At 42.0% G+C, this 19,996-nt stretch overlaps 2 protein-coding genes across 6 annotated transcripts in view; one reads left to right on the top strand and one right to left on the bottom strand.

The window, feature by feature from the left end:
- The window catches only part of exoc6 (exocyst complex component 6), a 42,555-nt gene extending 27,296 nt beyond the window's left edge, over positions 1-15,259 (top strand). For 2 of the 4 annotated variants that reach the window (XM_063002678.1, XM_063002679.1), the window contains exons 12-23: positions 425-496; positions 588-685; positions 1,465-1,570; positions 1,731-1,840; positions 4,537-4,648; positions 4,921-5,055; positions 5,204-5,383; positions 5,886-5,915; positions 8,319-8,460; positions 9,888-9,961; positions 11,576-11,688; positions 13,140-15,259. In XM_063002678.1, coding sequence (XP_062858748.1) covers positions 425-496; positions 588-685; positions 1,465-1,570; positions 1,731-1,840; positions 4,537-4,648; positions 4,921-5,055; positions 5,204-5,383; positions 5,886-5,915; positions 8,319-8,460; positions 9,888-9,961; positions 11,576-11,688; positions 13,140-13,272 — 1,305 coding nt within the window. In that variant the 3' untranslated portion in view covers positions 13,273-15,259. The remainder of the gene's footprint in view (positions 1-424; positions 497-587; positions 686-1,464; positions 1,571-1,730; positions 1,841-4,536; positions 4,649-4,920; positions 5,056-5,203; positions 5,384-5,885; positions 5,916-8,318; positions 8,461-9,887; positions 9,962-11,575; positions 11,689-13,139) is intronic. The other 2 variants (XM_063002680.1, XM_063002681.1) reach the window with 1 other exon arrangement.
- The window catches only part of rpl38 (ribosomal protein L38), a 302,538-nt gene that overhangs the window by 156,587 nt on the left and 125,955 nt on the right, over positions 1-19,996 (bottom strand). The gene's annotated exons all lie outside the window — the stretch shown is intronic.

The raw sequence follows: 19,996 nt of genomic DNA, 5'->3' as shown, positions 1-19,996 counted from the left end.
TTAATGTTAGTTTTACCAGCTTTATAAGTACATTTAAATGCGTTTACATTCCGAAATGAATCTGTGTGACCAAATCGAGTCTAGTTATTGTATGGATTTTATATATCTGGGGAGGTTGGCACAGTGGGTAGCACTGTTGCCTTATAGCAAGAGGGGTCTAGGTTCGATTTCTGTCCTCATTAGGGTCCTTTCTGTGTTGAGTTTGCATGTTCTCCCTGTATACGGTTTCATCCCACAAGTCCAAAGACGTGCAGGTCGATCGGCGCTACTAAAATGTGCATAGAGTGTGTGTGTGTGTGTGTGTGCAAAGCTAATATAATTAAAGTAAATGTAGTTATGTATACTGTACACCTTCCTTACATTGCGTACAAGCATATTTCAGTGTCGTATTATGACTAAAAGATCTCGTCTCTCTCCCCTACAGTCTTACAGCAGCGATCCCGACCTGGTCCTGGAGCTGAAGAACATGATCGGCGTATTTGCAGACACTCTACAGGTATCTCACACCTCGTGCTCGGCAGCAGTTTCATGACTTTGTTTCTTACACTTCCGGCCTGATTTCGTTCTCCGTCTTGTGTTTCGGACAGAGTTACGGTTTCTTAGTGAACAGGCTGTTCGACCTTCTGTTCGAGATTAAAGACCAGTACAATGAAACCCTGCTGAGGAAGTGGGCGCTGGTGTTCAGGTAATAAAGCAGTCATACTGGCTCGTATTGGCTTGGTAAAAAAAAAAGATTTTTTTTACATGTGTTAAATTTATTTAGCTAGTTAAGTCGTGTTCAGGGTTTAGGGAGGACAGCGGAATGTTACATATAACAACACAGATATCTGTCCTGTCTAGTCAGATTCTTAATAAAATATAATAAGCAAAGATCTAAACACTTGGCCAGTGTGTTGTAATACTGGTCTGCCAGTAAATTCTGATTTATTGATCTTTACAGTGTAAGTAAATGATATGAAATGAGGACATGAGTACGAAAATTGTCCTCTAATATAACTGAGAAACATTTACAAATAACACCCATTTATTAAAATATAAATAGAACCTATTTAGAAGAGAAATTAAATGATTAAATTATCTGTGAGCATTTTGGCACCTAGACGGACCCACTGCAACCCTGACCAGGATAAAACGCTGGTTGAAATGAAATGTATATAGTACAAGCCTGAATACAGATTATTTCTGCAGTATCACAATTTAATAGCATCACGGTGTGGTTTTATACCTAATTAATTATTCTATCTATTATACTGTTATTATTATTAGTCTGTGGTACTTCAGTACAAAGTTAAAGAAACAAACTGTAAACACCAGACCTGCTCTGGCTTTTTGGGACGCTCTTGAAGTAGAAATAAATTGTACACATTAGCCGAATTATTCTGTTATCCACGTGCTCATCAGTCGCATGTTGCTGTTCGTGTGTATTAATCGGTAGCGCGTGTGTTCGCCTCTCTCGTCGGGCAGGGAGATATTCGAGCAGGACAACTACAGCCCCATCCCTGTAGAGACTGAAGCGGAGTACAAGTCGGTGGTCGGTCGATTTCCTTTTCACGACGCAGAAATCGAAAAGGTCTGTACACGTTCGACACGTTGGTAAAGATTTAATCCTGTTCTTTGGAAGAGTTTTCATGCGTCTGAGACGTACATACGACCAAAACATCTAAACCCTTCGTGTGTGTCGGACGGCTGTGTTACTTATTAAAGCGGATTCACTGTGTTTTATTAAACAGCAACCGTTTCCAAAGAAGCTGCCGATGTCCCAGTCAGTGCCTCAGATCTACATTCAGGTGAAAGAGTTCATCTATGCCAGCCTCAAGTTCTCAGAGTCACTACATCGCAGGTACGAGATCCCGTCACGGTACTGTGAGAAAGAAATGTGTATTATTATTATTTATGCTTCCTTTTTATTATTATTTGAGCTCCCTTAGCTTGAAAAAACACCTATAATTACACATCTTGTTGTATTAAGCAGAGACGTGTCACGTCCAGTGAGGGAAAAATACTTTATATTGAGAGATGCCTGACATCTCAGCTGACATCTTAAAGCTCTGCAGTTTATATTATTACATTTCTATTCAAATTATTAGGGAATTAGGAAAAAACTTGAATAAATTAGGAGCTACGTAAATATAAATATTTATATAACATTGCCTGGTGACGTATCAAGCGGTACACTAAATAAATGTGTAATTACATTGGAAATAAATAGACATTCTTTATTTTTGGTCAATTATGCTAAATATTACTTTTAAAATCACAATTTAAGGATGTGCCACTGCTCTTTCAATGCGAAGTGATTAAAAATCACTGCTAGTCCAGTTGGACAGTTCCAGTTCCAGTACTGTATTAAAAAGGAATCTAAGATTATTCTTATTACATAATAAAAATATAAAGATTTGCTTTAATAAGATCATGTTTATACTTTATAGCTAGGCTTTTTCCAAGCTATCTGATACACTTCCAGTTTAGTGTGTCCCAGCTTTACCTTTCCAGCTTAGTAATCAGAAGGTGGTGGTTCAAGCCCCACTTTTACCCTGAGCCAGACCCTTAAAGCTTCGATCGCTGAAGATACGTGTGTAGGTGCATATATAACAAATAAAAGCGTTTAAATGAGACTTAAAGGCAGAAATTTGACTTAATTTTACATGCAAATGAATTCCTTTTATTTTAATCTTAACAAATTTATCAGATTCATCAAGAAAGGTAATATTTGTATTAGGATTTTATATAATTAGTTAAGATTTAAATATAATTACACAACGTTTGCATATTATTAATTACTGCTGAGCCAGAGTGTGTGCATCGACTTTACTTTCTCTCATTATCGCTGACCGCTCCCTAAACAAGCTTATCAAGTAATGAGAACTTCTTGCAAACAGGCTTTATCACGAGCATCTGGCCCCTCTGCTGAACGGGATTTGAGCAAGAGCTTAGCTCCACTGTCACTCATCTCCTGTCGGTCCGGGCCTGTGGAGCGCTTATCTGAAACGGGGCTGGAGAGAGTGACTTAGCTGACCCTCGACCAAACTCTCCACCAGGAGCTCCGTTCAGAGTTCCTGACCTTCCCCTCAGCCGTTATGCCAATATTTGTTCTCTCTAAGCTCTGTGGCATTCAGTTTGCTGTTCTGGAGGCTCTGCTCTGTCCCAGATCCCTTTCCCAGAGAGAGCGGGGCCGACCGGCTCCACATTAGAGATGGTGTCTCCATCAACATCCGTCACGTGGAGCCAGTGAACGTGTTCCCATGAGTGAAGCCGGAGCTCTGTGGTTCTGTTTAGTGATCGTTCACGGTGTGTGTGTGTGTGTGTGGTCAGCTCCCTCCTGCCTGCTTCCCCGGCTCGGTCAGAGCGATGTGTGCGTGTGCCGTAAAGTGAGTCAGAGTCGATCCCGATGTCGGATCTTTCCCTTCCGGCTCTGTGCCAATCAATGCAAATCGGCGCACATTTCACACTCCTCTCTAATTGTTTCTTTGTCATGTTAAGCGCTCGGTAATGAGTGGCCTCTGGAACTCTCTATTGAGTGTTTGCTTACCTGACCCCTCCCTCCTAATCAACACCTCGCACCACACACTCGCATTTGCAAAATCAACAGACTGGCGGCGTCCTGCCAGTACACGCGCTCAGTGGCTGCTGCTGAGCTGCACAGCTATACAAGGACAAACTGATTTATAACGATGTGAAGTAATATTAAAAACGTGTAACATCGAGCTACTTATAAATGTTTGTAATTCATTTTTATATATAATAATACATACATGATAAATAATAGGGCTTTTCCACCTTGTTATGGCCACACACCATGCATGTCCTGCTGCAGGATTTTTTTATTATTTCAGTGCATTTTATTACACAGGATGTCAGCAAAGTATTTTTTTAATTTATTTTATTTAAAGAAGCTATTATGTCAGTAAAGAAGTCCATAATATAGTCTAAAACTTCATTTAATCTCATTCAATACATGAAATTATATTATGAAATCTAAAATTACACCTCTGATAGTCGATCTTGCCTTAAATAAGTCAGATTTATCTGCAACCTCGTCTGCATCATCTTAGGTAATGAGTACTGACGTTTTGATGGCACTTGGTACATCTTTCATATGTTTACATGATATTGGGATTTTTTTTTTTATTCCTGGAGGAGCTATTGCTGATCCGTTGGGCACATTTTAGTAAGACAGTCACTCCTGCTTCACCGCTGTCCTCGATTTAAGAAAATATGCTCTCGCTGTGGTTTGGTGGAGTTTTTAACCATCTGTTCTCCTCAGCCAATGGTCCCTTTATATGTCTGCTGGAAAAGGATTGAAGTTCTTAGTTAGGTTTTAAAAGAAAGCAGAATGATATGATGACATGCTTTGTGTCCGCAGCTGATGGATCACCAGAGAGCGTCTCATAATAAACAGTCCTCAGGTGTGATCCAAGCATTATGTGTATTTAATCAGCGTGTATAAATTATAATTATTTATACACTTTTTACCCATCTTTTGTTGCCTTAAACTGTTTGTTTTGTGAACGTTATTGACCTATTTTGTGTCTCCAGCTCTACAGAGATAGACGACATGCTTCGCAAATCCACCAACCTGTTACTGACCAGAACGCTGAGCGGCTGCCTACAGAACCTCATCAGAAAACCTCATATAGGACTAACCGAGGTCAGCACCACGCTTCTATAGCCACTTCACACATAAACATTGGAGACATTCGAATTTTTAGTATATTATATTATATTATATTACTAGTGCCGCTTCCTTCCTACCTGGTCGGGTGTCTAACTGGCGTTATTTGCCTTGTGCGAGGGAGCAAATTTCTGGCAGGACTGAATATATTTAAAATCATATGATGTTAAATTGCTGTTATTTTTCTAAATACACTTAAATAAAAAATTTTAAATGCTTTATTGCATTTTGTGTCGTTTGTTTTGCAGTTGGTTCAGATCATCATAAACACCACCCACTTAGAGCAGGCTTGTAAATACCTGGAAGATTTCATCACCAACATCACCAACGTCTCTCCGGAAACCGGCCACACTTCAAGACTCTACGGGCTCTCCACCTTTAAGGTAAGATACCTGCCCCGTCTGGTCTGTAATTATTGTGTCTTTTTGTGGTTATGAATTAACTAAAGCTGCCGTATTGACTTAACTTACATAACACATAGGAGTTAAAGCTAGTCATGCCGTTTTACTTCATGCCGTTCAAATTTTCCAGGACGCCAGACACGCAGCCGAGGGCGAGATCTACACCAAGCTCAACCAGAAGATCGACGAGTTCATTCAGCTGGCCGACTACGAGTGGGGCATGTCCGAGTCGGACGGCAGGGCCAGCGGCTACCTCATGGACCTCATTAATTTCCTGCGCAGCACCTTCCAGGTTTTCACGCATCTCCCGGTAAGACCCGCGGCGTCACGCGCACGCGGATGTATGTGCTTCGGTTTAATGTGGACGGTGGTCGTGGAGGTCGTGCTGTTGTTCTTTTACTGAGCACTCGTGCCTGTTTTTATGGGGGCAAACGGTCCTTTAACGAGACTCTCGGCGTCTCGGTTAGCGACAGGGTGCCGGAGTGTGGGGTGATATTGATTCCACAACTAATTGGTGCATTAAAAGAAAGACTTCTATCTACTTTATGTATATATACCTAAAATGTATTATAGTAAATAACGTATTTATTTAGTGTATGGTACACAATAGCTTATAAATCAAGTCAAAGCGCTTGCCTGCTACTCTTCAGCCTCCCCTTGCTGTCCTGTTTGATTATTTTCTCAGGAATGTGGACTCTCTCTCCTCCTCTTAACGACCGTAACCTTTTATTTCACTCTGCCAAGCATGCTTAATTATCAGACCTTTTAAATCTGTCCATTTATTGTTGCCATACTTTCTTTCCCCTGCTCAGAGTAACACCACTGATCATGCTGCCATGTCGGTAAGTAAACCCTCCTCACACCCCCAGCCCCGGGGGGACGCGCATGCTCACGTCCGCTGTGTGGACTCGCCTCTCGGCTTGCTTTGCTTCCTTCACCACCCTGTTGTACCTTAAAAATAAAGAAATGAACACGAACCGCATCGACTGTCGTGTCCACCTGGTCACTAGTGCGTTAACTTCGCGTTCCAGCCAATCAGGCAGGTCGTGGTCGTATTTAGAAAGACGGTTTCGGATTTACTCGTGTTACAGGGTCCAGAATCCTGAGTCTGCTGCTCTGCGGTTCCTTCTCTTGAGCTCCCGGCCAGGGCTGGCTATGGTGGAGTCGGTGTTGGCACTCGAAATCCTCTTGCCATCCCATAGTCGCAATCAAAACTATTCAGCCCTCATTACAAATCATTTATTAGCATTTATTATAGATGCTTCCTCCTTTTATTAGTATTATTATTACTTTTATTGACCACTGGTGTCTTAGAATTTGTTCAAAGTAAAGCACACAACATACACCGACAAGGCATAACATTATGACCACCTTCCTAATATTGTGTTGGTCCCTCCTTTTTGCTGACAAAACAGCCCCGACCCGTCGAGGCATGTTGGATCGGACCACACGGGCCATGACCCTGTCGCCGATTTACCACTGTTCCTTCCTTGGACCACTTTTGATAGATACTGACCACTGCAGACCGGGACACACCCCACAAGAGCTGCAGTTTTGGAGATGCTCTGACCCGGTCGTCTAGCCGTCACAATTTGGCCCTCAGATCCTCACGCTCGCTCCTGCTTCTAACATCAACTTTGAGGATAAAATGTTCACTTGCTGTCTAATATTACCCCCCCCCCCCCCACTAACAGGTACCGTAATGAAGAGATGATCAGTGTTATTCACTTCACCTGTGGTCATAATGTTATACCTGGTCGGTGTATAGCTGTTACTTACAGTTCATTGATTTATTTGATTTATTAGGTTTGTACGTCCATGTAAACACATTTAATCTCATCATTTCTGACCTGTAATGTACTGTGAGCGCAGTGTGCTGAGTTATTGTCACTAACGCTTTTATTTTTCCATTGACTAGACCAAAAGGAATAAAATCAGACCAGACTCAGACTTTTGGACCGTTCTTGTTTTATTAATTTATGCATTTTAATTCCGTCTTTGCCACATTATTAATTTCCTTTTTTTTTTGCCTGTATTATCTGTCCTGCTTCACACACTCATCTTATAAAACAGATCAATGAAAGTAGCCTGTAGTGTCGCATCCAGTCGCAGTCAGTAAGTCTTAAATTGGAGCAAAATGTGGTATCGTTACGGTTAAACGATTGATTGTGCACATGAATGCTCGCTTTTTAAAGCACCTCGTGTCAAGTCTAGAAGCATGACTCTGAAAATAAGAAGCGCTGTTGGACTTTTCAATACAGCCGATATTGGAAAGTGTGTCCACAGTGCGACTGGTACGGTTTTAAGTGTTGATCACGTCTCTGTTAATGGACAGGGTTGTTGATATTGGTTTAGATTGATATTTTTAATAGTAAGGTGTTGGTAAGTCATCAGCATGTATGTTGGTTTAGCAGCTAGTGCATGTGTGTGTGTGTGTGTGTGTGAACGTGTCGCACTGCTCATTTTGAGCTCTGTCGACCTGCATGATTGGTCGTTATCAGTCTGTGTATCCAAAAGCTCTAGTAAATATACAGAAATAGTGTGAAAAGTGGATCCTTTTACATTTCTATTATTTAATTAGATGAATTTATTACTCTAGAAGCTCTCTGGACGTAAAACGAACCACAAGCACTTGTAGTCTGAAGTCACCTGGTTAAATGGAGCATGAAACCGGATCAGTTGTCGGGCAGAATTTACAGACGGGGTGAAATCGGTCGAACGAGTGACCTCCCGACGAGGCGAAAGCACAGAAAGCTGCCAAATTAGGCCGTGTCTTACCACCTCGTTAAGAAGCGGGCAGCGGGATTGCCTGGAGAAAACCCTTGTTACCACCTAATGCAAAACATCTGGGCTACGGTGGGCTCAACGTTTCCATCACCAAAAGGGCGTGTTTTAGCTCAATGCAGTGGATTAATTGGTTGAAGTGTCGCTCCAATTACGGTGGACAGTGTTACTCATGTTGTCTCTTAGCATAAGGTGACAATTTGGGTTTTCTGTTTAACCTTGGTAGAATAGCACTGTTCCATGTATTTGTAATCAGTCCAGCTAAACTAGAGTTGTTTAATTGGGCACAGAGAAGTCACCAGCTATGGTCAATCATGAGCAATAACAAAAACTTAAATGACACTAGAGGAGCCCACTATATACATGTCCCTCACATGTGAATGTAAATGCTTAAATTGACGTGATGGACATTGACCTGATGCCCGCCTGACGTCTCCTCTGTTATGTGTGTGTGCGTGCAGGGGAAGGTGGCGCAGACGGCCTGCATGTCGGCCTGCAAGCACCTCGCCACCTCCTTGATGCAGATGCTGCTGGACACCGAGCTCAAGCAGATCAGCATGGGAGCCATCCAGCAGTTCAACCTGGACGTCATACAGTGTGAACGTGAGTGAAAGTGAGGTCTGCCGGACGTAGCGTGCCACCCTCATGCCAACGCTTCAGTTTTTTTTAGAATGTGGTCATAATAGTTCACCAATAGTTGGTTAGTGTTGAGATAGGGGGCAGCATTCAAGAGGAAATCCTGCCCGTTTGCTTCGTTATTCACTCCCGGACCTTCTGTTGAGCTTCAATTGTGTTTAAACCTGGGATGCACTGATTAGGGAGGCAGATGAAGACCTGGACCCCAGTGTCACCACTCACTGGTGCTAACTGGGGCAAAATGTCCTTTTAAATTGAGACAAAATGCCCTGAAATATGGATAAATTATTGGAAACGTGTTCATATCATTGCAGCTGATCCCAGAAAAGTACATTGTGGCTATGAAGAGACGAGCTTGAGTCATTGCGATTCTATTATGTTGGTTTTTGTTCCATACTGTCTGTATAGGGGTGCAAATTTGGCCAATTTCCTTTAACAGCTCACCAGCCACCATTATTCGCCGGTTAACCCATAACCAAGCTCATAGCGTCTCTGTAAAATATGAAACACATCACCGAGCTTCATATCAGCAAGTCTTTGTTCTTTATTGACCAATAAACAGTGCAAAACTGGGCGTGGCAGACAGGTAGAACAATACGGCATCGAACAAGCACCAAGTAAACACGCAGATCAGAAATATAGTGCCGTCAGACACCGGCGTGACTCTTTAGACCAGTTTGGAACTCAAATGTTCCGTTATTGTGCGTCCGCTCGGCTTGTAATCATGTTTGTCAGCAACACGAGGCGGGATGGATTAACTCGCCTTAAGTCAAGCTCCCCCCCCCCCGAACCTGATCCTCTGACCTCCGTCATCTCAGTTCAAAGCCGCGCAGAAAAGGCCGAATCCGAGCATCCAGTCCGGCTAATGGATTCACGCAGGACAAAGACGGAAGAGCCGCGGCCTGGTCGATCAAGCGCTCGTCTGCTACATCACTGTCACGTGTGTGTGTGTGAGTGTGTGTGTCCCTGTAGAGCCCTAAAGCGCAGGTATCACGGGGTGAATCAGAGTTCAGACAGGGGTTCAGCGGCACAGGTAAAACAGGCTTTACCTGAGGTCTGGAAAAGGCTACAGCTTTGTTAGAACATTTACACTGGTAAACTTCTGGGCTGTATTGCATCGCACTGCACGCAAATGAGATTTCATTCATTCAGTGCTAAAACTGAGCATGCTCTGAATTCAAAACAGTCTCACCAGCTATTATATGTACGGCTGTAGTGACATAGATGATGTATAACATAATGACCTACCTCTGGTCTGTCGTTCAGCTTTTTTTGTTGTGGGTCAGATACGTTTTAAGAGTCCACATTACACATATTGGTATATCATTGGCTCCCTTTTGAAAAATATAATAAATGCAGTATTTTCTATAAATCTGTTCTCGTTCCGTTTGCAGTATTCGCCAGTTCGGAGCCTGTGCCAGGATTCCAGGGTGACACGCTACAGCTGGCGTTCATCGACCTCCGACAGGTACGATACACAAAGTGTTTCCACACTCAGACTTCAGGACGTTACCTGAGTAATATACCTGTGCTTTGAGTCCGCTGTTGATGTAACTGATCTTACTTCATACTGTACCACAAAAACCCGTTTTCCATTGCACGGTACCCAACAGTCCAACGCGGTGCGCATCCAAGTGCTAAAATGTGCCGCTGTTCCTTATTAATTACATTCAGACCAGTTGAAGCTGCTGAAATACCCTGTGTGTGAGTGATAGTGTGTGTTTGCCCTGTGATGGACTGGCGACCCAGTGAATCAGACCCACTGCGACCCTGACCAGGATGAAGCGGTGGTTAAACAGACATTAAATGAACGAATGAAGTGTGTATTTCTCAGTTTATTTCTAGCTATGATGGCCAGTGGTAGCTTAGTGGTTAAGACTGGACTAGTAATCATAGGTTTGCCACTAGTAATCAAGCCTAAATTGCCACTGTTGGGCCCTTGAGCAAGGCCCTTCACCCTCACTTGTTAGAATTGTATTCAGTCATAATTGTAGGTTGCTTTAAATAAAAGTGTCTGCTAAATGATGTAAGTGTACATTTCGAGCTATGATGACCAGTGGTAGCTTAGTGGCTAAGGCACTGGACTAGTAATCAGAAGGTTGCTGGTTCTAGCCCCACCATGACCAAATATGCCACTGTAGGGCCCTTGAGCAAGGCCCTTAACCCACTCTCAATTGCTCAAGTTGTATTTAGTGATCATTGCAAGTTGCTTTGAATAAGTGTCTTCAAGTAATGTAAATTTAGCTATTTAGTTAGTAGATAAGAATAAGAATAATAATAAGAATCATTTGACTCATGACTCTTTTCTCATTGGAGGATCCTTATTATGATGATTATAATTATTTTTAGGATCAGGTACATTCCACAAACTATTAAAAGCACCAACTGAGGATATTTTAGTCAGAATGATCACGAAAAATGAGGTTTCTATCGTCCAGCCCCAATACCAGGTCCTAAAAAGCAAACAATCCATGAAATCCATTCTCCCAGTGACCCACCCCGGTGTCCTCCTCAGTTTAGCGGCTGCAGTGTAACGGCCCAGCAGGAACAGCAAACAGCACTACATGATGCTCTGGAGAACAGTCCTCCCCAATACGGTCGGCCTGGCAGGTGTGAAACGGAGTTAGCTCTAAACCCCACCCTTTCAAAGATCCTCCATAATGAACGAGCCAGCCGGCGATCATCCCCCGTTGCTTCATATCGATTAGCATACATTCAGGGCCGAGATCTCTCCCCGCTCCGGCTCATTCAGTGGCTCTGCCTGGCAGTTGGAGGTGCAAAGTGCTAGGCAGGCGTGTAGCTGTGTGACTACAGGCCGGAGCAGAGCGGGGATTAATCCCTGCGCAGGTTATCCAAGGGTCACCGAGGGATTGCTTTTCATTTTGCATTTTAAGTGTCAGATCCCGCTTTCCAAATGAGTACCCCACAAGTAACCCCCGCCAGCAGCTCGAACGCCCCCACAACCCCCCCCCCCCCCCCCCCCCCCCCCACGGCTAAGCTAAGCTAAGCGAAAACGGATTTGATGTCTTTTGCAAATCACCTCTTTTAGTTCGCATTAAATGCACCTTGATTTGTGTTGCAGCTGCTGGACCTGTTCATGGTGTGGGACTGGTCCACGTACCTGGCCGACTACGGACAGCCCACGTCTAAGTATCTTCGGGTCAACCCGTCCACCGCACTAGCACTTTTGGAAAAGTCAGTGTTCTACTTTTATCTAAAACGAGCATTTAAAATCTGCATTCTGTAAGCATGTGAATGAATTATAAATGTATACATGTACGCATTAGCACCCGGTGTATGATGTTCCTCCTTTTTCTTTCTCTTTTAATGCTAACGTACACTAGGGTGAACAGAGGGTAGGTAGCAGCATCTTCACTTTGAAATCTGCTGTTTTATTGTCCCTCCATAGCAACAAATACAAACACTCACGTCCTGCTCCAAAACTAATGGGGTAGCGTAGTGAGTTGAGCGTTGGGCTGTCAACCGAAAGGTTTAGAGTTCGAATCCCAGCTCTACCATGCAGCTACTGGTGGGCCCTTGAGCAAGGCCCTTAACCCTGTCTGCTCCAGGGGCGCCGTACGATGGCTGACCCCGCGCTCTGACCCCAGCTTCCAAACAAGCTGGGATACGCGAAGAAAGAGTTTCTTGTACTGTACTCATATATGTGTATATATGACAAATACAGGCGTTCTATTCTATAAGGCACTCATTAAAAAGTACATGGAACAGTGGTCTCTTGAGTAGGTCATCACCTTATGCGAGTGAAAATGTGTGTATGTGGTCAAATCGGTACAATTTGCAGCTCATACCACAACAATCTGTAGGATTACTGATTGTAGATCACACACAGAAGATCTCATATTTTCTTAACCTAAAATTAATTCTTGATTTTCTAGTTTTAAAATTCTAAATACTTACATATTAACATTTTTTGGGTACCAAAAATATGCAGTAGGTGGATTGGCTGCTCTAATTTGTCCCTTAAGTCAATGAGAGTGAATAAAAGGGAGTGTTTTGACGTGTAATACATGGTGGGCATCCTCTCCCGTGAGTGTTACCACCCTGTGCCCTGTATGTCATGGTTGCTGATTCAAGCCCCACCACTGTCAGCTTGCCACTGTTGGGCCCTTGAGCAAGGCCCTTAACCCTCACTCGCTCAGGCAATGTACTGTCACAGGAAATGTAAATCAGACAGTGATTGTATTTCTTACATAATAGCATCTATTATCATATTTTTAAATCAAATAGCTTATTATTACACTGTATTATTAAGAAAGAAGTTGTCTCTTGGCATTCATTATGCATTTCATATACAGCGATGGGTTAAAACATTATGACCACCCTACAAAGTGTGTGCATGTGATGGTCAGGGATATATTATATTAGATGTTCAGCTGATGGTTGTTCCTCGTGGTTTATGTGTTAAACACAGCAGATCTGATTAGTATAAAGAGCTGAGGGACTCAGCCAAGCCATTGTGGAGGTGCGCTTGTCAGTGTGCTCTCAGTGCTGGTCTTAAGCTCTGAATAAATAGCAGGAAGGGCATCTAGCATTAAACTGTGTCAAGTTTTTAAATATTAAGGCTGTACCATTACTACTATATATACAGTAGATGGCACCAATCCTGTTTCATATGTTTTCCTCAGGATGAAGGACACTAACAAGAAGAACAACATCTTCTCCCAGTTCCGAAAGAACGACCGGGACAAGCAGAAGCTGATCGAGACGGTCGTAAAGCAGCTCAGAAGTCTGGTGAACGGGATGTCTCAGCACACCTAAACACCCCCGCCCCCCCCTTCCTCATTCCATTCCTCCTCACCTACACCCCCTGCACTTACACTAGCGCACGTGTGGAAGAGACGAGTGAGCGTTTAGTTCGTATGTAATGAGCCATGTTTTAGTTTATTTTTATCCTTGTATGCAACTCAGAATGATGCAAAGCCAAATCATTGGTGCCACTTCATTCCTCGGACCAATCGTGCCGTTGCCCTGGATTCTTAGCACTAGTTAGCATTTAAGTTGGGGGGCGTGTATGTTAGAATTGTACACGACATTTTTTGGCTCGCTGCACATCCACAACAAACAAGCAAGCAGAAACATCAGCAGCTCGTCCCCTGGTAACAAGTTTTTTACTAGTTCGCTAGTAGTAAAGTTTGGTTCCACTTACCCTGCATAGGGACGGGTCACTTCACATCAATATTGGTATAAATTAATGTCATATTTAGGGTGATGCTGCCTATATTAACAGGCATTAAAATGAGTGTTCAGTGTAAAAATGATCACATGATCTCAGCCTAGTAGAAAACCTGAGGGGGATTTTGGACCCTTTTGTTGGACATCACATCCACCACCAACTGATAGATAGACAGAGAAGGAGAGAGACAGACAGACAGATAGACAGAGTGAGATACAGAGATAGATAGAGAGAGAGAGAGAGGTAAGTGTTCCAGCCACTAGTACAGTTCCAAAAGCAAGTAGAATTGGCATCTGGTGGCCCAGTACTTCACTAAGATGCGTTTATTATTATAATTTGTCACCTGTCTGGTATAAATTTGCTTTAATATTTAAGTTTTAAGTTTTGCAGGTGGCTAAAACATCTTCCACTGTGTCGCTTCCCATTTCAGAATGAATCGTTACTGTATATATAAGGGGGGGGGGATATAAAGGGCGGGGTCGGTTCGCCAACCACCAACATCTAGGCACTAATTCCTCCCTGTGATGTATTTTTAATGGCCAAAAGTGAAGTTTTGTACATTGTGAGCCGTGATGAAGTGTGTTCAGAGCGCTGAATGGATCATGAAGTCCACACGCTGAAGGACTGATGTTCATAATATGAATTTTTTTAATTCTCTGTTGTGGATCGGGAAGGACGTTTTGTGTGTGTGTGTGTGTGTGTGTGTGTGTGTGTGTAAATATGTCATAAATCATGCTTCAGGGGCACAGGGGTCGTCTGGGGTAAATAAAGAGACAGACTGGAGGGGAAGAGTTAAAAGACGTTGCATGAATGTGTGCTTTTTATGTATATATCTGATGCTCACGATGAAGGGACACCTCCATCCGAACCTGACATTATGGAAGGGAAGGATTTCAGCTGTAATCTACATTTCACTCGACACCGTCTGAAGCGAGTGCACGTGTCTGAAATGCTCTGTGGAATTCAGTTTTATTTCTCGTTTATTCATCATTTTTAATTTCCTCAGGGTGAAATGAAGCTTTTTGAGTTGAAACGCTTTTAAACGCTCACACTAAAACGAAAGAAAAGAGCAATAAATAAAGAAAGAAATAAACTAGCGAGCGGGCGGGCGGCAGCTACAGAAGCAGAGCCGCGGTTCGTCGTCAGAACACTTCATCACTTTAGTTGCTCTTGGTCTTTCATCTGGCGATTTGCACTGAGCGTTATTTAAGTTTGCCTTTCCAAATATATAAATATATATTTATTCTTGTGTAATTAAAGGAACCTTGTACATACCGCAAAAAAATGAATGTAGAGTTTCTCTGCATCGATCTGGGGAAGATGATTTCCCTGAAGACGAGTATGTAATATGGACTTTTAAAATCTCAGCGATGCTACACGTGGTCAGTAATGGCCAGACGTTCATCCCCTCCTTTAGTGTCATAGAGCAGAACTGTACAGGTTATTACAGCCTGCTGGTTAGCTGTAGCATTCCCAGTCGTCGACTTAATCGTGAGCTCCCGGGCACTTCAGATGATCTCCAGAATGCATTTCTTTTTCTTTGTGCGCTTTAATAAAATGTGATCAGCAAAATGCTCGGCTCTACTTCATTTATTGTATTTGTATTCACTTTATTGCAATATCTGATGTGCTACAGGGTCGTGAAGGTAAAACTGTCTTAGATGGATGGATGGATAGACAGACAGATAGATAGATGACTGCTTTAAACTGTCCTCCTTCCATTAAGCACATTTGGATCAAATGGAAAGCAGACTATTTATCAGCTCGACCTTGCAAAAATATTTGGAAGCAGAAGAAAGAAAAAATAATAATTTGGTAAAAATCTTGCTGATTTAAGGGTGTGTATGTGTGTGTTGGTGTGTTTGTACAGTGTCTCTCTGCTGCAGTGTGTGTGTGCAGTTACTGCGTGTGTTGCAGGTGCGTATTTGCGCATTACAATAATCACATTACAATAATACAATCACATTAAAGCGCGTAATTATTTTAATATTAGTATCATGGTAACAAGATTAATTGTTATATAGTCATCACTATAATTGAATAATAAGGCCAGGTAAGCGGATTGTTTAAAAGAAGTGAACTTTAAATCCAGTTGTAACGCTTCTTATATAGAACTACTGCTAATAATAATAATAATATTAATAATAATAAATGTGTAGCTATCAGACTGGTCACAACGTGTTTTTCTATTTTAAGGAGAGAAGAAATCGAATCAATAAATTGCAAACACCATCACAGACTACTCGTGTATTTAATCATTAAAATTTTACTCATTTATTATTATTATTGTCGGTGTTATTATATTAATAGTAATTAAAACGTTATTTAAACCATGTAGTCATAAATTATTCAGGCTGTCGGGTTATCACATATGTATGTTATATAAAACTTAACCATTTCTATTTTAGGAACATTTTTCTTGAATTATTTTCTCAATAGGCTGAATGTTTACAGATGCGCAAAATGCCAGTCGCAGTTTGGTGGAAGAATAATGAGTAACTATTATTATTATATTTGCATAAACAAAATATTAAGGACAGTATTTTGTGTTGTGTTAAACAGACGCCAACTAAATAAAAATGATAAGATATAATATCCAGACATTTGGCGCAGTAAATAAATGCGACTTTCTTTAATGGAAGTGAAAAGTGTTTAAACCTGAGCGTGTATCTGTTGATTGCGTGGTGTGTGTGTGTGTTGGGGGGTTGGTGTGTGTGTGTGTAGATGGCGCAGCTGATTGGCGCAGTCTGTAGTGGCGCTGTGTGGTGCTGGATCGCTGCTTATCAGCGGTTTGATGGACTGTGAACTTGGCGAGGCTCGGTGCTGGAGTTCACCCGCATGTCAGGGTCTGTGAGTGCGGGTCAGCAGCGGGTCAGCTGCCAAACAAGCCCAGAGCCTGAGGGGGGGTGTGGTGAGCCCTCTGGCTTCAACCATACACACACACACAACACACTGCTCCAAATACTGAGTCACTGCAAACAACATGAGAGCTCTGCTACAACTTAGAACCAGGGCTGAGAGTCACGTTTAAATAATCAGGGATTACAATTTTAGGATCCTATGAGGCGTTATAAACACAGTAGATCTTTTTTTCGGCACTGTAGAGGCATATACAAGCCACATAATCTCAATGCATGACATGTATTACATAATAAAAAAATCCTTATAATAATGTGACATCTGTGTTGTATTGGTGAGGTTACTAGACCTTTCACAAATATAAAGATAGTAGCTTCCTAAAAAGTTATACTAGTCATGTCTAAAACTATCTATAAATATAGTTTATTGGTTTTTAATGTGGCTGCGCCTCCTGAATTCAACTCACTTTCATTAACTATTCATACACCTTTTCCCACTTTAACTGTGAACTGTGTGATTTGACTCTTTATTTGTTCATAATTAATTCATTCATATATTTTGTGGTGCAAATAAGTCATATGTCACAGTTTAAGCAGTAAAAGGTCCAAAAAAAGCCCCATTCTTATACTTTAAACATCACCTTCCATGTATATCTCCCAAATTAAACTGGTTAAAGCAGTAAACTTTTTCATCATCAATCTCGGAGGCCCACTGACCCTGTGGAGTTTCAATTTTCCCCACACCCAACAAACGTGACCCATCTTACGAGCTAATTATCCGGCCTTCACCGGTTAAATTAGGTGTTAGTAACAGGGTGAGCTTAAAACTGTGCAGGGCCGGGGGTTTGTAATGAAAGCTATAAAACACCAACATGTATAACTTATTATTTATTATGCATAGTAGGGATTTGTTTGAATTGATGCAACTATCAACTTACATTATGGGTTTATTAAGGATATTTAAGTGTAAATTCTGAGAAATGTGACTTTTTTGGGACTTTGTTTAGCAGTGGAGGGAATTGAACTCAAACTGTAAACGTGTGATGCACCATGTAAACATCACAGTTCAGCATCATTTGGAGAAGATAATCTTCTTTCAGTAAGACACATGAATGGCTATATACACAAGTATAACTGGACTATACTTGAACTTCAGGTAGCAGCTCCTTGCGTTCCACAGGCCGATGGACATTCCTGTAAGCATTTCTCACCTTGTTACGTTTCTGGCGAGGAACTACGAGGCGAAAAACCACCAAATTCACAAAGAAGGCCAAGTCTGAACCTCGACCCAGAGCATTCAGCAAGGTTAAGTGTCGTTTCAAGGAGTAAACATTGGAAACGTTTTAATGGTTTAGCATATGAACGCTGTGTGTAAACAAGCCCGTGTTTAAAATACCTCAGCCGTAATTAATGCGCCATTTTCCTCATACAAACCCGCCACTACAGCTAAAACTTAACCAAGGCTGAGAGTCGCATTAAAATAATCAGGGATTACAATCTTAGGATCCTATGAGGCATTATAAACACAGTAGTATTTTATATTAATACACGACATAAATCACAGTACACGTCTCATCTGATTACTGTGTAACCGGACTAGACTTGAACTTCAGGTAGCAGCTCCTTGTGTTCCACCAGGCCAAGGGACATTCCTGTGAGCATTTCTCACCTTGTTATGTTTCTGACGAGGAACTATGAGCTTATTTTCCTCACACAGACCTCATACATTGTCCTCATTTAAACCTCACACATTTTTCCTCATACAAACCTCATACATGTTCCTCGTTTTCCTCATACAAAGCTCATCCATTTTATCTCAAACCTCATACATGTTCCTCATACATGTTCCTCAAACAAACCTCATACATGTTCCTCATACATGTTCCTCAAACAAACCTCATACATGTTCCTCATACATGTTCCTCAAACATGTTCCTCAAACAAACCTCATACATGTTCCTCATGCAAACCTCATACATGTTCCTCATACATGTTCCTCATACAAACCTCATACAAACCTTATACATGTTCCTCATACATGTTCCTCATACATGTTCCTCAAACAAACCTCATACATGTTCCTCATGCAAACCTCATACATGTTCCTCATACATGTTCCTCATACATGTTCCTCAAACAAACCTCATACATGTTCCTCATGCAAACCTCATACATGTTCCTCATACATGTTCCTCAAACATGTTCCTCATACATGTTCCTCAAACAAACCTCATACATGTTCCTCAAACATGTTCCTCATACATGTTCCTCAAACATGTTCCTCATACATGTTCCTCAAACATGTTCCTCATACATGTCCCTCAAACAAACCTCATACATGTTCCTCATACATGTTCCTCAAACAAACCTCATACATGTTCCTCAAACATGTCACTCATACAAACCTCACACATGTTCCTCATGCAAACCTCATACATGTTCATCATACATGTTCCTCATACACACCCGTAGCCCTCACTTAAAGCCCAGTGAAAGACATTAAAACATTCAAGTACTCTGGAAGGTCTGCTGTGTAATCTGTGAACTCTTGGCACAATGAATGAAAGGTGAAATGCGGGGCAGCAGATTGGCACCTCACATCAAAGAACGAGGTAAAAAGGGGGAAATCCGTAACGCGTCGCTGTAAAGTTTGGAGCCATTCTGTCTCTCAGGCCGCCTGTTTCCCCTCCTTGTTATAGCCGTCGTAAAAACGTGGCCCAATTCCGCCTGCTGTGGGAGCTTGTGGCTGTTTACTGATCACGGACGCTGCCGGTAACCTTGCTCCACGCTCCCCGCTCCACGCTCCGGCACTTTACACTGACCCACGAGTGAACCCGCCGATCACACCGGCCGCGTCCCAAACCGCGCTCTGGCTCACTGTGTAGTGTACAGGAAGAGGACGATACCACAACACGGAGCTAATTCGTATTTAAATGTACCAAAGTTTCACTTCACTTGCCCATGAAATCACACAAAACAGCACAATCGTGAATTAAAAGCTTTGCATAAGAACAAACTCCAATCCTTGTTGTATAATGCTACTGGGGCTTTAATTTCCTTCAGGATCAATAAAGTATCTATCTATCTATCTATCTATCTATCTATCTATCTATCTATCTATCTATCTGTCTGTCTGTCTGTCTGTCTGTCAACTCAATATTTTTAAACAATACAAAAGTAATTTACATGTACATTTACATTTTCAGCATTTAGCAGACGCTTTTATCCAAAGTGACTAACAGTACTGTGACAGTATATTATCTAAGCAGTTGGGAATTAAGGCCTTGCTCAAGGGTCCAACAGTGGCAAACTGGCAGTGGTGGGGCTTAAACCAGCGACCTTTCGATTACTAGTCCAGTACCCTAATTACTAGGCTACAACTGCCCTATTTCTATTTTCTGTTTGCCAAACTTTAACCATGTTTCCAAAATTGTACCTTAAATATTTCGTG

Source organism: Trichomycterus rosablanca, chromosome 10 (assembly GCF_030014385.1).
Source record: "Trichomycterus rosablanca isolate fTriRos1 chromosome 10, fTriRos1.hap1, whole genome shotgun sequence".
Lineage (NCBI taxonomy): Eukaryota > Metazoa > Chordata > Actinopteri > Siluriformes > Trichomycteridae > Trichomycterus > Trichomycterus rosablanca.
This window is presented reverse-complemented; position numbering and strand designations above follow the sequence as displayed.